Source organism: Chiloscyllium plagiosum, chromosome 1 (assembly GCF_004010195.1).
Source record: "Chiloscyllium plagiosum isolate BGI_BamShark_2017 chromosome 1, ASM401019v2, whole genome shotgun sequence".
NCBI classification, from domain to species: domain Eukaryota; kingdom Metazoa; phylum Chordata; class Chondrichthyes; order Orectolobiformes; family Hemiscylliidae; genus Chiloscyllium; species Chiloscyllium plagiosum.
The window spans coordinates 3,349,555-3,364,765 of NC_057710.1; the positions used below are offsets into that span (position 1 = coordinate 3,349,555).

Below are 15,211 nucleotides of genomic sequence, written 5' to 3' on the forward strand. Positions count from 1 at the left end.
GGCACCTCATCTGTGACTATTGATGATACAAATATCTCAGCAAGAGGTCCAGCAATCACTTCTCTAGCTTCCCACAGAGTTCTCGGGTACACCTGATCAGGTCCTGGGGATTTATCCACCTTGACCCGTTTCAAAACATCCAGCACTTCCTCCTCTGTAATCTGGACATTTTGCAAGATGTCACCATCTATTTCCCTACAGTCTATATCTTCCATATCCTTTTCCACAGTAAATACTGATGCAAAATCTTCATTTAGTATCTCCCCCATTTTCTGAGGCTTCACACAAAGACTGCCTTGCTGATCTTTGAAGGGCCCTATTCTCTCCCTAGTTACCCTTTTGTCCTGTGAGGACCTGTACTAGCACTACACTACAAAGGTATAGCACTGTATATCCAAGTTTGCTGATGGTATGAAGTTTGGCTCATGAACAGGATTGTTGGGAGTAGAAAATTGGCAAGTGTGATAGATAGCAAGTTTTAAAATCTATCTTATGACTCAATGAGGAAGTGTGCTATCAAGCTCCATTACTCCACAGGCTGTCACAAATAGGGTGTTAGCACCCAACTAAACCATCAGTCAATTTGCCTGCCTGACTGCGATTCAGGGCAAAAGTAATTTATGTCAGATCTCGTCATTCACAGGAAAACAATTTAACAGACTACAATAATGGATTACTGGTTTACCACTGGGACCTAGACTGTATTCTTTTAAATCCCATCCCCTAGGGGGCCCCCCATCCCTATGTCACAGCCCCCATTCACTTATTCATTTGCATAAGATCAGACAAAAATAGACTGTTTAACGCAAATGTTGTGGCTGGAAAATATAGGCAGGGAAAATTTCTGGAAGTCAAAAGTCCAGACCGTAAAGGTGGTGAGTTATTTCTTTCAGATTTTAGGGTTTCGATGACCAGTGACACAATGTCTACAGAGTGATACTTCATCTTCCTGTCTTCAGTTGGATTTGGATCTTGTATGAGAATTCTCTCTGTACAGATTTTTCTTTGTGGTTTCGCTCTGAAGGGGGAGAGAGATCTTCCTTGTTGGTAGATTCCAGATGTCTACAGCTGCAGATCACTTGCAGACCTGCAACAAACTGCAACTGACCCAATCTTCAGGCTGTTGCTGGGGAGATGATGGTCATGGCATCATCACTGGAGTGTTAATCCAGAGACCCAGAGAATGTTCTGGGGACCCAGGTTCGAGTCCTGCCACAGCACACAATGGAATTGGAATTCACTTTTTAAAAAAACCTGGAATTACGTCTAATGATCGTGAATCATTTGTTGATTGTCTGGAAAGAGCCCATCTGTTCACTAATGTTCTTCAGGGAAGGAAACTGCTGTTGTTACCTGGTCTGACCTAAATGTGACCCACAGCAATGTGATTGACTCTTAACTGCAATTAGGGATGGGCAATAAATGCTGGCATGGCCAGCTATGCCCTCGTCCTGTCAATGAGTGACTTTTTTAACAAAAAAGTTCCTACTGAACTCCAACACCTGGTGCCACTGTGTTCCAGTGTATCCATTTTGCTGTTTGTTCCAAGCTTTTTGCAAAGATCTGTAGCTCAGGTTGTGGATGAGGTGGTTGGTGAGCTCGCCGAGCTGCTGGGCTGTCGTGTCGATGTTTCATTACCATGCTGGGTAACGCCATTGGTGTGATGTCTGTGAAGCGCTGTGGTTCTGTCCTGCTTGGGTTTTGTGTAGTCCGGTCTGCCGGGGTGAGTGTCACTTCTGGGTCTTCTCTGCTGCGGTTTGTACACCAGCTCTATCTCTGTGTGTTTGTGGATTTTATTTTCATTGAAAGCCAGCCTTCCAAGAACACTCTTGCATGTCTATGTTTGGCTTGCCCTAGAATGGTTACTTTGTAATAGTTGAATTGATGGCCCTCATGGTCTGTGAGTACAGAGATGAGGGAGAGTGGATCCTGGTTGCAAGTTGGTGTCCATGAAGTCAGATGGCAGTTTTCTTCCAAGGCTAGTGTTCTTTTTCTGTCTCCTTAACTTTTCATTTACACCATATAATCATCAAGTTGCAGGAAGGAAACTCTGGTATTTTTTAAGCTGTGTAGCAGCATCCATCTTACCATTTACAGGCTGTATTCTCACTACCTGTCCATCAGCAGATTGTGATTCAATGTTTCCTGTTTTTAAAACAGGTGGGAATACATTTCCCCCACTCGCTCTGTCTATTGCCCAGTCTGGACTTTAATGTTGGAAAATCATTAACACATCTTGTAGGCTGCACTTGCGATTCTATTGTGTAGATTTTTCTCTCCTGGATATAGTCACCTCTGCAGCAAGTTATAACACACCAGTATACATTCCTGTCCCGAGAAAATGCGTGGAATGTTGATGGCCTGGCTGAAGATTTTTGAGACCTTTCTGGTAGAGGTTGCTGAGGACAGGTACGTGATTATAGTAGCCATATTTGGGCTGTTTAGTGTGCTTTTTGGAAATAGTTTTAGTGTCTATGTATTAAAATTTGGTTTAATCCTTCCTTGACACAATTGACCTTTGGAGAGGAAGACAATATTAATCCTACTCCAATTTTTTAAACCTGTTCCGATGCATGAAAAGTATTTGATTATTCTGCTATTCATTGTCAGGGTCGCACACGTGGTTATTTGATGCAGTCTTATGTGAGGATCCCTGAAAATGTTTATTTCTGTGATGACAGTGGAGGAGCACACAAATTTCAGGACTCCATTCGTCCCTTCTGCACTGCTTTGTGTAGAAGGAAATGGTACTGAGTAAATGCACGAAAATCAACTGAAAGGAAAGGAAGATATCAGCTGAGCCAGCTGAACATAGCTTTAGTGAGGAAAGAGAAGCAGTGGTTGTGTCACTGAGCGAGGTCATCCAGAATTCGGAGCTTCTGGAAAGATGGCCTGTATGTGAGTGTAGATGAGACATGATCTATATGGACTTCGACAAGGCGTTCGACAAGGTTCCCCATGGGCGACTGATTAGCAAGGTTAGATCTCTCAGAATACAGGGAGAACTAGCCATTTGGATACAGAGCTGGCTCAAAGGTAGAAGACTGAGGGTGGTGGTGGAGGGTTGTTTTTCAGACTGGAGGCCTGTGACCAGTGGAGTGCCACAAGGATCGGTGCTGGGTCCTCTACTTTTTGTCATTTACATAAATGATTTGGATGCGAGCATAAGAGGTAACAAAGAGACCTTGGAGTGCAGGTTCATAGCTCCTTGAAAGTGGAGTCGCAGGTAGATAGGATAGTGAAGAAGGCGTTTGGTATGCTTTCCTTTATTGGTCAGAGTATTGAGTACAGGAGTTGGGAGGTCATGTTGCGGCTGTACAGGACATTGATTAGGCCACTTTCAGAATATTTTATGTAATCCTGGTCTCCTTCCTATTGGAAGGATATTGTGAAACTTGATAGGTTTCAGAAAAGATTTACAGGGATGGAGGCTTTGAGCTATAGGGAGAGGTTGAATAGGCTGGGGCTGTTTTCCCTGGAGCGTCGGAGGCTGAGGGGTGACCTTATAGAGGTTTACAAAATCAAGAGAGTTATGGATAGGGTAAATAGTCACAGTCTTTTCCCTAGGGTCGGGGAGTCCAGAACTAGAGGGCATAGGTTTAGGGTGAGAGGGGAAAGATATAAAAGAGACCTAAGGGGCAACCTTTTCACGCAGAGGGTGGTATGTGTATGGAATGAGCTGCCAGAGAATGTGGTGGAGGCTGGTACAAGTACAACATTTAAGAGGCATTTGGATGGGTATATGAATAGGAAGGGTTTGGAGGGATATGGGCCGGGTGCTGGCAGGTGGGACTAGATTGGGTTGGGATATCTGCTTTGCATGGACGGGTTGGACTGGGGTCTGTTTCTGTGCTGTACATTCTATGCCTCGAAGATGTGCAAGCAACATCAATCCATAGGCCCCATCTGGAAATGTGGAAGAGGGATTAAGGATGAATTTTTGTGGGGTCTGTAGCTCTGCTGACATTGCACGTTGTGTCGGCTGTGGATAGACAAGCAAAAACCTGGGTTGGTAGGTTTTGTAAGAACCGTGAGTGATGAAGTCGGTCTGCATTTCTTTCGGTGCACTGTGGAACTGTTTTTTTTTTATTCCCTAAAGCCTTTCTTTTTGCAGAAGGCTGTTACCTGTCAACATTGACGGATAAAGCCAACGTTTACCACCATAACCTGCAGGACAATCCGGTTACAAATCAGGTATGCATGGTGCCTGTAAGGGTACCTATCATTGTAATGATAGTTATGCTGCCGCACAGCCCACAGTTATTTGATGTTTGCCTAGCCAATGGCGGTGGGCTGCTTGGAGGCGTTCAGACTATTCCTCTCTGAGAATGCTGATACTCTGTTTATTACTTATTGTAACTTTGGAAAAGTAGCAGCAGCCAGTCAGCTTGAGGAAAAACAATGACAGAAAATGTTTTTGCATCTCATTGTATTTGTGTTTATTCATCCCTGGAATGCATGCATCAATGGAGGGCCAGCATTAATTGCCCATCACTATTTGACCTTTGAAATGAGCAGCTTGCTAGACCCTTTCAGAGGGCTGTTAGAGGTCCATCATATTACTGAGAATCTGGAGTTACGTGGGTGACCTTTTTCTTCCCCCAGGACTTTGATATTCTGAGTTTTATTGATTTATTCCTTGGACCGATTGTTGTGAATACTGCTGGTTGGGCCAGCATTTATTGCCCATCCCTCGTTGCCCTTTGAGAAGGTGGTGGTGAGCTGCCTCCTTGAATCACTGCAGTCCTTGTGCCTTGGGGAGGGAATTCCAGGATTTTGACCCAGCAACGGTGAAGGAATGCAGATATTTCCAAGTCAGGGTGGTGAGTGGCTTGGAGGGGAACTTGCAGTTGATAGAGTTCCCTTGTATCTGTTACCTTTGTCCTTCAAAATGCCAGGGGTTGTATACTTGGTATGTACTGTCTCGGGATCTGTGGTAAATCTGTACAGTGCATCCCGCAAATGCTTCACATTGCTAATTCTCTGGGCTGGGGAATTGGGTTTTAATCTCGATTTGTTTGGTGGGTTTTGCTGTTGGTCACAATTTTTTTCAGTTTTTCCAATTGTGTTCTCTTGCAGAGGCTGGACAATTTTTTAAAAGATCTAATTGAGAGCAGTCCAGTGGAGGTTCATCAGTGTGTTTTTAATGAGGAGACAGCCATAATGGAGCAGCATGTTTTTGGTAATTTGTGTCTACAAGTATCTTGCTTGATCTTTGGGTTAATATCAATAGTTGTGTTTTGTCACAATTTCCACCCACTTCACCCTTTCGCACGCCCCTCTTGTATAGAAAGTAGGAGCAGAAGTAGCCAACCGGCCCTTGGATCCTGCTCCATCATTAAATATGGTCATTGCTGATCCTCTGTATCACTGTTGTGTTCCCCTGTCTCCCCATATTCCCTTGATGTCATTAAAATCTAGACAAAAAAAACTATCTCTTCCTTGAATCAGTGTCCTGTTCCCCCACAGCCTTCTGTGATTGAGAATTCTACAGGTTTACTCAGGTTTGAGTGAAGGCAGTGATCTCAGTTCTGATTGGTCTACCCTGTGTCCTGAGACTGTCCCACGGTTCTAGACTGCCTACTAAGGGAAAATATTTACCTGCACTGGATCGCTGTAGCCCTGTTAGAATTTTGTACAGTTCAGTCCGATCCCCTCATCCTTCTAAACTCCAGTGAACACAGGTCCACCCAAACCAATCTGTTCCTGGAATCAACCTATTGACCCTCCACTGCATTCTGTCTCTGCCAAGCACCTCCTTTCTTGAGGGATGCGAAAATTGCAAGCAGTACTCCAGGTATGGTCTCACCAAGACCTTGTATAACTGCAGTGAGGCAGTTCTGAACTCCTTCTGAATTCCAACCCTCTTACGCTGAAGACCAATGTTCTATACATGAATGCTTGGTGCGGTTGGCTGTTTACTTTCATTAACGGATGTAAAAGGACACCCAGACCCCTCTGTGTATCCATGATTCCCAATGTATCACCATTCAATTTAATTCATCTGTTTCTTACACCGTAGCATATAATTTCACAACTATCCATGCTGTATTGCATCTGCCATGTGTTTGTTCTGGCTCAACTTATCTAAATCACCTTGAAGCCTCCTTGCACCCTCTTTACAACTAAGTCCAAGCCAATTGTCTCCCCTGTACTGCTGATGCATAATTTTAAGGGTCCCTGCTTCCTCTGTTATTACTACGGTGTTTATTCTTCAACTAGTCAGATCATAAAGTGGCTCAGGTGCTCTTGAGGTAGAGTCATACGCCATACCCTGTGGTGATCACCTCAGTAACACTTGGATAGTAATATTGGTGGTAATGGTCTGTGATCCCATGGTCAATTGTTCAGCATAGTCCCAGGGATCAGCAGTGAATCCTGTAACACTGCACTGGGCAGTTGTGCACAGTCTTCACTTGTGTGATGGACAGGAACTGAATCTCCTGACTGGGAGATTTTCTGTGCCATACTTGAGGGAGTGCTGCAGCTCAGAACTTCACATGAGCAGCATGTGTTTTCTCAGTTGGATGTTAAGGATCCCATGAGGGGCCATGTCCTGGACCAGAGACCTGGGTAAACCGCAGTGGTCTGCTCCCAATTTAAATGAGTGTAGCAGTATTTCTGCTGCTGTTGCTGGAGAGTGTGTGGCGAGAGTTTCAGTGTCACCTCATGTATCCAGAGTAGACACTCGTGTCGCGTGATCCTGGGCTAGCAACGCAAATGGAATCAGGTTCTTTTACAGGGTTCAGGAGCGGAGGAATGAGAGTCAGAGCTGGAGATGATAAAGACAATCTGACTTCACTGTTATTGTATTGGTCCTGTAGATTCAAGTGATGATGATGATAATTACACCTATGAAGATGATTATTCCAATGATGATGATGACCACAACGTTGATACATTTTGCGGATTACGGAAAAATTTCCTCTACAATGCTCCGGAATTGTCCACATTTAAAAATATAACAGATCCATACAATAATAAAAGCTCCAATTCATACCGAGGTTCTGCTGAGGTGGGTAAACCTGAGAATTGCAGCTGTTGTTTGGTCATGCAGAACTTGCGTATTGCTGGAAATGAAAGCAGTTTTGATGGAACTTTTTGTCTTGCACTTATGACATTCCAAAGTAAAATAAAAATAGCAGTCATACTCTTGAGGTCAAAGAGCAGTGTAGCACTGTAACAGGCCGTTCAGGCCATCGTAACTGCACTGATACAAGATGCCTTTCTAAACTAAACACCTGTTGCCTCTACATGGTCCATATCCCTCTATTCCATGCCTAATCATGTATCTGTCAAGATGCCTCTTAAATGTTATTGTGTCTGCTTCTACCATCTCCTCTGCATTCCAGGCGCTTCCATAGAAACACAGAAAATAGGTGCAGGAATAGGCCATTTGGCCCTTCGAGTCTGCACCACCACTCAGTCCGATCGTGGCTGGTCATGCAGTTTCAGTATGCTATTCCCGCCCTCTCTCCATACCCCTGATCCCATTAGTTGAAAGGGCCATGTCCAGCTCCCTCTTGAATATTTTTAATGAACTGGCCCCAACAGCTTCCTGTGGGAGAGAATTCCACAGGTTCAGAATTCTGAGTGAAGAAGTTCTTCGTATCTCAGTCCTGAACAGCTTACACCTTATTCTTAGACTGTGACCCCTCGTCCTGGACTTCCCCAGCATTGGGAACATTCTTCCTGCGTCTGGCATGTCCAGTCTCATCAGGGTTTTGTTTCCTTGAGATTCCCCCCTCGTTCTTCTAAATTCCAGTGAATCCAAACCCAGTTGAAGAAGTCTTTCCTTATCCTGGGAATGTCAGTCCTGCCATTCCCGGTGAACCTTCACTTGACTCCCTCAACCGCATCAGACTGAGGCGCCAAAATTGCACACAATAGTCGAGGTGTGGCCTCTCCAAGACCCTGGATAACTGCAGCAAGACATCCTTACTCTGATACTCAAGTCATCTTACTATAAATGCCAGCATGCCATTAGCTTTCCTCACTGCCTGCTGTACCTGCATGCCCACCTTCAGTGCAGTTCTGGTCTCCCTCCAATAGGAAGGATGTTGCGAAACTTGGAAGGGTTCAGAAAAGATTTACAAGGAGGTTGCCAGGGTTGGAGGATTTGAGCTGTAAGGAGAGGCTGAATAAGTTTTTGGGATTGTTTTCCCTGGAGTGTTGGAGGCTGAGGGGTGACCTTATAGAGGTTTATAAAATCATGAGGGGCACAGATAGGGTAACTAGACAAGGTCTTTTCCCCGGGGTGGGGGAAATCCAGATCAAGAGGGCATACGTTTAGGGTGTGAGGGGAAAGATTTAAAAGGGACCTAAGGGGCAACTTTTTCGCGCAGAGGGTGGTGTGTGTATGCAATGAGCTGCCAGAGGAAGTGGTGGAGGCTGGTACAATTGCAACATTTAAAATGCATCTGGATGGGTATATGAATAGGCAAGGTTTAGAGAAATATGGGCCGGGTGCTGGTAATTGGGACTAGATTAATTTAGGATATCTGGTCGGCATGGATGAGTTGGACCAAAGGGTCTGTTTCCATGCTGTACATCTTTATGACTGTTCCAACAGGACACCTGGGTCTCATTGAACTTTCCCTTTTCCTAAACTGCCCTCATTCAGATAATCTACCTTCCTGTTTTTGTGACCAAAGTGGATAACCTGTCATTGATTGACATCACATTGCATTTGCCAAGTATTTGCCCGTTCAGCTAGTCTGTCCAAGTCATCCTCTGAGCACCCTCCTCCCAGCACACACTGCCACCCAGCTTTGTGTCACCTGCATATTTAGAGATATGGCGTTCCATTCCTTCATCAAAGTCATTAATGTATCTTGTGAACAACTGGGGTCCCAGCACTGAACCCAGCGACACCCCACTTGTCACTGCCTGCCACTCTGAAAGGGGCCTGTTTATTCCAACTCTTCTTCCAATCTGCCAATCAGTTCTCCATTCACATCATTACACGATACCTTGAGCTTTAATTTTCCTCACTAATCTCCTGTGTGGAACCTTGTCCAAATCCTTTTGAAAGTCCAGATGCACAACGTCTACTGATTCACCATTGTCCATTCTACTGGTCACATCCTCAAAACATTCCAGAAGGTTTGTCAAGCATGTCTTCCCTTTAGTGAATCCATGCTGACTTGGACTGATCCTGTCACTGCTTTCCAAATGCGCAGTTATTACATCCTTAATGACTGACTCCAGCATATTCCCCACCACTGGTGTCAGGCTAACTGGCCTATAATTGTTTAAAGACTGGAGTTAGATTAGCTATCTTCCAGTCCATTGGGACTCTTTCCAGCATTCTGTAAATTCAATCACCAATGCATCTGCTATTTCTGGTACCATTTCCCTAAGTGCTCTGGGATGCAGAGCATCAGACCCTGGGGACTAATTGGGTTTTAATCCCATCAATTTCCCAAGTACCATTTCATGACTTAATAAGTATTTCTTTCAGTTTCTTTAATGCTTGACCATCTGTGTCCTTGCATTTCCTGAATGTTATTTGTGTCCTCCTTATTGAAGACAGATCCAAAGCATTTGTTCAACTGGTCTGCCAACACTTTGTTGTCCATTATGAATTCATCTGATTCCAACTGCAAGGGACCTACATTTATCTTCACCAGTTTTTTTTCTCCCCCCCACCCCCACCCTCCCTTCACATATCTATAGTCGCCTCTGTTTTAAAAAAAAACACTTGCCTTTCACATCTCCTTTAAACTTCTTCCTTTCATATTAAAACTTTGCCCCCTTATACAGCAAACTTTGTTTTAACTGGCACCTTCTGTACCAGTGCATTGGATAAACTGGTAAACGTTATATACCTGAAATAGTGGAAGTTTCCTGTATGATTGTGATGTTGGAGTAGTCGGTTGAGGGTGTAGTGAGAAGGCTCTGCCGGTAAGTTTTATCCAAGGCAAAGTTTAATCATTATTTAAGTAATTTATGCTGAAAGTATAATGGTGATGTGCATGTCCCCTGTATTCGGTTTCAATTATTGTTGGTTTTCACATTGATTATGTGGACCTCTTGATCAACCGGTCCCATAGGGGCGAGGTTAATTTTGCTGTAATTGACAATTTGACGCTATACAGCTGCAACATGACATGCCAATTTTCATGCTCTGACTGACAACGGCAAGCAAGCCTTCTTTGCCATCTTATCCCCTTGTGTTGACACTTTCAGGGCACTGTCGACCTGTACATCTCGATCCCTCTATCTTAATGCTTCTAAGAGCTCTGCCGTTTACTGTATACTTGCCTGCTGCATGAGGTCTTCCAAAATGCATCACCTCGCGTGTCTGGATTAGATACCATCTGCTTTTTCTCCACCCAAGTATCTATCCCGATCTATATCCATCCCAGCACTGATCCCTGTGGAATACCACTGGTCACAGATCTCTCGTCTGAAAACCACCTTTCCACAACTACTGTCTGTCTTCAATGACCAAGCCAGTTCTGTGTCCATCTTAGCAGCACATAGTGGACCCCATGTGACTTTACCTTCTGTATCAGCCTGCCAGGAGGGACCCTGTCAAAGGCCTCGCCAAAGTCCATGTAGACAATATCCACTACCCAGCTGTCATCCATCATCTTTGTCAATTCCTCAAAAAACTCAATCATGTTTTTTCATATTATTACAAATCTGAATACATCCTATTCCTAAGAATCTTCTCCAATAATTTTCCTACCACTGACATAAAGCTTGTCCGCCAGTAATTTACTAGATTATAGGGAAAAACAATGGCTGCAGATGCTGGAAACCAGAGTCTAGACTAGAATGGTGCTGGAAAAGCACAGCAGTTCAGGCAGCATCCGAGGAGCAGTAAAATAGACGTTTCGGGCAAAAGCCCTTCAGGAATTCCTGATGCAGGGCTTTTGCCCAAAACGTCGATTTCCCTGCTCCTCTGATGCTGCCTGACCTGCTGTGCTTCTCCAGCACCACTCTAATCTAGACTCATTTCCTAGATTATGCCTGTTTCCCTTCTTAAAGGAACAGCATTGGTTATTCTGCAGTACTCTGGGACCTGTCACTAAAGAGGACACAAAGATTTCATACAAGACCACAACAGTTTCATCGCCCTCAGTTTTCCGGGACAGATCCCATCATGTTCTGGGGACTTGTCTACCTTAATGTTTTTCAAAACACCTAACAACAACACATTTAATATTGACACGCCATTGCCATGGGGCGATGGACCTGACTCCTCAGTGATGATAATACCTAGCATGATGACAAAATGTCTGAGAACAAACTTAGCAGCTCAGCTAGCAAACTTAGAACCTGAGCTACAAATCTTCGCAAAAAATTGCAAACTCTTTTGTCAAGGTATGAAGCTTACTGCACATGCAAGTGTCCCCTTGGATTCAGTTGGGCCTGCAATGTGGTGAAATCTCCATCTGTGCTGAATTGTTGCTGGTCTTGTTTGATGTCCCATCCTCCACTGGGTTGGTGTTTCTCAGTGAGATCCAATTCTTTCTTGGGTTTCTGTTTGTCTGGGAGACTGGATGTGTTCCTGCTAATCCAGTATGACTCTCTCATTGTGTTTTGCAGGAGGCTGAGAGAATTGCTCAAGAGTTAGTTAATGAAGAGGAGCAGGCTAAAAAGAAGGCTGAGAAACGAAGACTTAAGAAAAAAGTGAGTGTCTGAGTGTGTTGGGTTATGTTTACACAGGACTGCTATCTTGTTTCTGTGTCTATTTGTTTGCAGGACTCCTGTCTCAGATTAATTCTCACCTCAGATTCTTGTCCCATCGACCTGTGCCTGTGAAGAACACCCATTTTGTTTCAATGCCCTGTGTAATGTGCATATGTGGGGCTGTGGTCTAATTTCTGTATCTGATATGCCTGTGAATGTGCAGGATTCTCATCTTGTTTCCATATGCCAGGTACCAGTGCTTATGCAGGATTCTGGTCTTGGATCCATGCGCCAGGTACCTGTGTTTAAATAGGATACCTGTCTGTGATCTCTGCCCCAGGTACCTGTGTTTATATGGGATACCTGTGTGTGATCTCTGCCCCAGGTACCTGTGTTTAAATGGGATACCTGTCTGTGATCTCTCCCCCAGGTACCTGTGTTTAAATGAGATACCTGTCAGTGATCTCTGCCCCAGGTACCTGTGTTTAAATAGGATACCTGTCTGTGATCTCTGCCCCAGGTACCTGTGTTAAATAGGATACCTGTCTATGATCTCTGCCCCAGGTACCTATGTTAAATAGGATACCTGTCTGTGATCTCTACCCCAGGTACCTGTGTTTAAATAGGATACCTGTCTGTGATCTCTGCCCCAGGTACCTGTGTTTATATGGGATACCTGTCTGTGATCTCTGCCCCAGGTACCTGTGTTTAAATAGGATATCTGTCTGTGATGTCTGCCCCAGGTACCTGTGTTAAATAGGATATCTGTCTGTGATCTCTGCCCCAGGTACCTGTGTTTATATGGGATATCTGTCTGTGATGTCTGCCCCAGGTACCTGTGTTTACATAGAACATAGAACATTACAGCGCAGTACAGGCCCTTTGGCCCTCAATGTTGTGCCGGCCCTGTCATACTGGTCTGAAGCCCATCCCACCTACACTATTCCATGTACGTCCATGTGCCTGTCCAATGACGACTTAAATGCACTTAAACTTGGCGAATCTACTACCGTTGCAGGCAAAGCATTCCATGCCCTTACTACTCTGAGTAAAGAAAGTACCTCTGACATCAGCCTTATATCTATCTCCCCTCACTTTAAAGTTGTGTCCCCTCGTGTCTGCCATCCCCATACTTGGTAAAAGGGTGAAGAGGGAGAGCCTATCTCACCCTCTAATTATCTTGTATGTCTCTATTAAGTCACCTCTCAACCTTCTCTCTAACGAGAACAGCCTCAAGACCCTCAGCCTTTCCTCGTAAGACAGTCCTTCCATACCAGGCAACATCCTAGTAAATCTCCTCTGCACCCTTTCCAAAGCTTCCACATCCTTCTTATAATGCGGTGACCAGAACAGTACACAATACTCCAAGTGTGGCCATACCAGAGCTTTGTACAGCTGCAGCATAACCACCTGCTTCCGGAGCTCAATTCCTCTATTCATAAAGGCCAAAACACTATGCCGCCTTAACAACCCTGTCAATCTGGGTGGCAACTTTCAGGGATCTGTGTACATGGACATCGAGATCTCTCTGCTCATCTGCACTCCCAAGAATCTTACCATTAGCCCAGTACTTTGCATTCCGATTACTCCGTCCAAAGTGTATCACCTCACACTTGTCCACGTTAAACTCCATAATAGGAGTTAAATAGGATACCTGTCTATGATCTCTGCCCCAGGTATCTGTGTTTAAATAGGATACCTGTCTGTGATCTCTGCCCCAGGTATCTGTGTTTAAATAGGATACCTGTCTATGATCTCTGCCCCAGGTACCTGTGTTTAACTGGGTTTGCTGTCATTGCTCTGTGTCCCATGTCACAGTCCTTGATTTAAGTCCTTGATTTTTTTCCACTTCATTGTTGCTATGTCGACATACCTGAATACTGCAGCATTAACTCTTCTCGATGATACCATGATTCATGTTTAGTGGAAATTCGTTTTGTCGTCGTCCTGCACTTCACGAATAATGTTAGGTGATGGGTGTTGACTTAATTTCCTTCAGAGACAGAAAGAGAGAAGGCGGCAACAGAAATTAGAAAAAGAAAATAGAAGCGAGAATAAATTTGGAGAGAATGTTAATGATAAGGTAAGAACACGCTCCTGTTATATTTGAGGAAGTGTTCATTGACTGTGCTAAGCTTCTCCCTTCTATATTCGGTTAAAACTGTACGCGACTCTGAGCCAGCACTGTCCTAGTGTTTTTGCTGGTATTTAACATAGCAATTAGTAGCAGGAGGTTATAGCTGCTGCACCTTCCTGTCCTATCCCCTTCGTCTCTAAATATATTCGATCTTAGCTGTGAATTTGCTGAACCATTGAATGTTCACATGCATTTGGGTCAGATGATGGCATAGTCATTCTATTGTTGGACTCCTCATTCAGACGAGCAAAAAGGTTAGGACAGCAGATGCTGGAGAGTCAGTCGAAAAGCGTGGTGCTGGAAAAACACATCAGGTCAGGCAGCATCCAAGGAGCAGGAGAGTTGATGTTTCGGGCATTAGCTCTTCAACAGGCATAACCCCAGGCTCATGACTTGGGGACACTGGTTTGAATCCCACCCTGCTAGATGGTGAAATTTAAATTCAGTAATAAGTCTGGATAAAAAGCTGGCCTTATGACGATCATGTAACTAATGTCATTTGTTGTTAGAAACCCATCTGGTTCATGAGCAGCCTTTAGAGTCATAGAGATGTACAGCATGGAAACAGACCCTTCAGTCCAACCCGTCCATGCCGACCAGATATCCCAACCCAATCTAGTCCCACCTGCCATCACCCGGCCCATATCCCTCCAAATCCTTCCTATTCATATACCCATCTAAATGCCTCTTAAATGTTGCAATTGTACCAGCCTCCACCACTTCCTCTGGCAGCTCATTCCATACACGTACCACCCTCTGCGTGAAAACGTTGCCCCTTAGGTCTCTTTTATATCTTTCCCCTCTCACCCTAAACCTATGCCCTCTAGTTCTGGACTCCCCAACCCCAGGGAAGAGACTTTGTGTATTTTGCCACCATTACCCAGTCTGGCTTAAATGTGACTCTGGACCAGTCCTGATGAAGAGTCCTTCCTGAAATGTCGATTCTATTGCACCTCAGATACTGACCTGCTGTGCTTTGTCCAGTGCCACACTCTCCCTAATCCCACAGCAACGTAGGGATGGGCAATAAATGCTTTTCTACAGAGTGATGCTCACATTCTATGAATAAATTAGAATTCAAAAGGATTTTGTGTAGAGAATTCCACAGATTCCCAGTCCTCTGAAGAAATTTCTCCTTTTCTGCCTAAAATGGCTTCTCCTCATCTCAAGACTGTGATGTGGTAGCCCCCATCTGGCCCTACTTGTTTTCAAGAGTTTTGATCTTTCCATCTTAAGGTCATAATTTGGGATGTTTGCTGATGATTTGAAGATGTTCAGCACCATTTGCAATTCCTCCAAATTCTGAAGGAACTCCTGTTCAAATGTACCAAGACCTGGGCAAGAACCTGAGAAATGACAAGTCACATTTGTGCCACACCCATGCCAGACAATGGCCATCTACGTACAGTGGCTACAAGAGCAAGTCAATTT

At 44.4% G+C, this 15,211-nt stretch overlaps 1 protein-coding gene across 6 annotated transcripts in view; it reads left to right on the forward strand.

Moving 5' to 3' along the window:
• Positions 1 to 15,211, forward strand: part of LOC122548805 (tetratricopeptide repeat protein 31-like) — a 63,898-nt gene that overhangs the window by 12,841 nt on the left and 35,846 nt on the right. For 3 of the 6 annotated variants that reach the window (XM_043687626.1, XM_043687974.1, XM_043687896.1), the window contains exons 2-6: positions 4,100 to 4,194; positions 5,080 to 5,182; positions 6,825 to 7,015; positions 11,560 to 11,643; positions 13,643 to 13,726. In XM_043687626.1, coding sequence (XP_043543561.1) covers positions 4,100 to 4,194; positions 5,080 to 5,182; positions 6,825 to 7,015; positions 11,560 to 11,643; positions 13,643 to 13,726 — 557 coding nt within the window. Of the gene's footprint in view, positions 1 to 2,390; positions 2,410 to 4,099; positions 4,195 to 5,079; positions 5,183 to 6,824; positions 7,016 to 11,559; positions 11,644 to 13,642; positions 13,727 to 15,211 lie in introns of those variants that run through there. The other 3 variants (XM_043688061.1, XM_043687717.1, XM_043687805.1) reach the window with 3 other exon arrangements.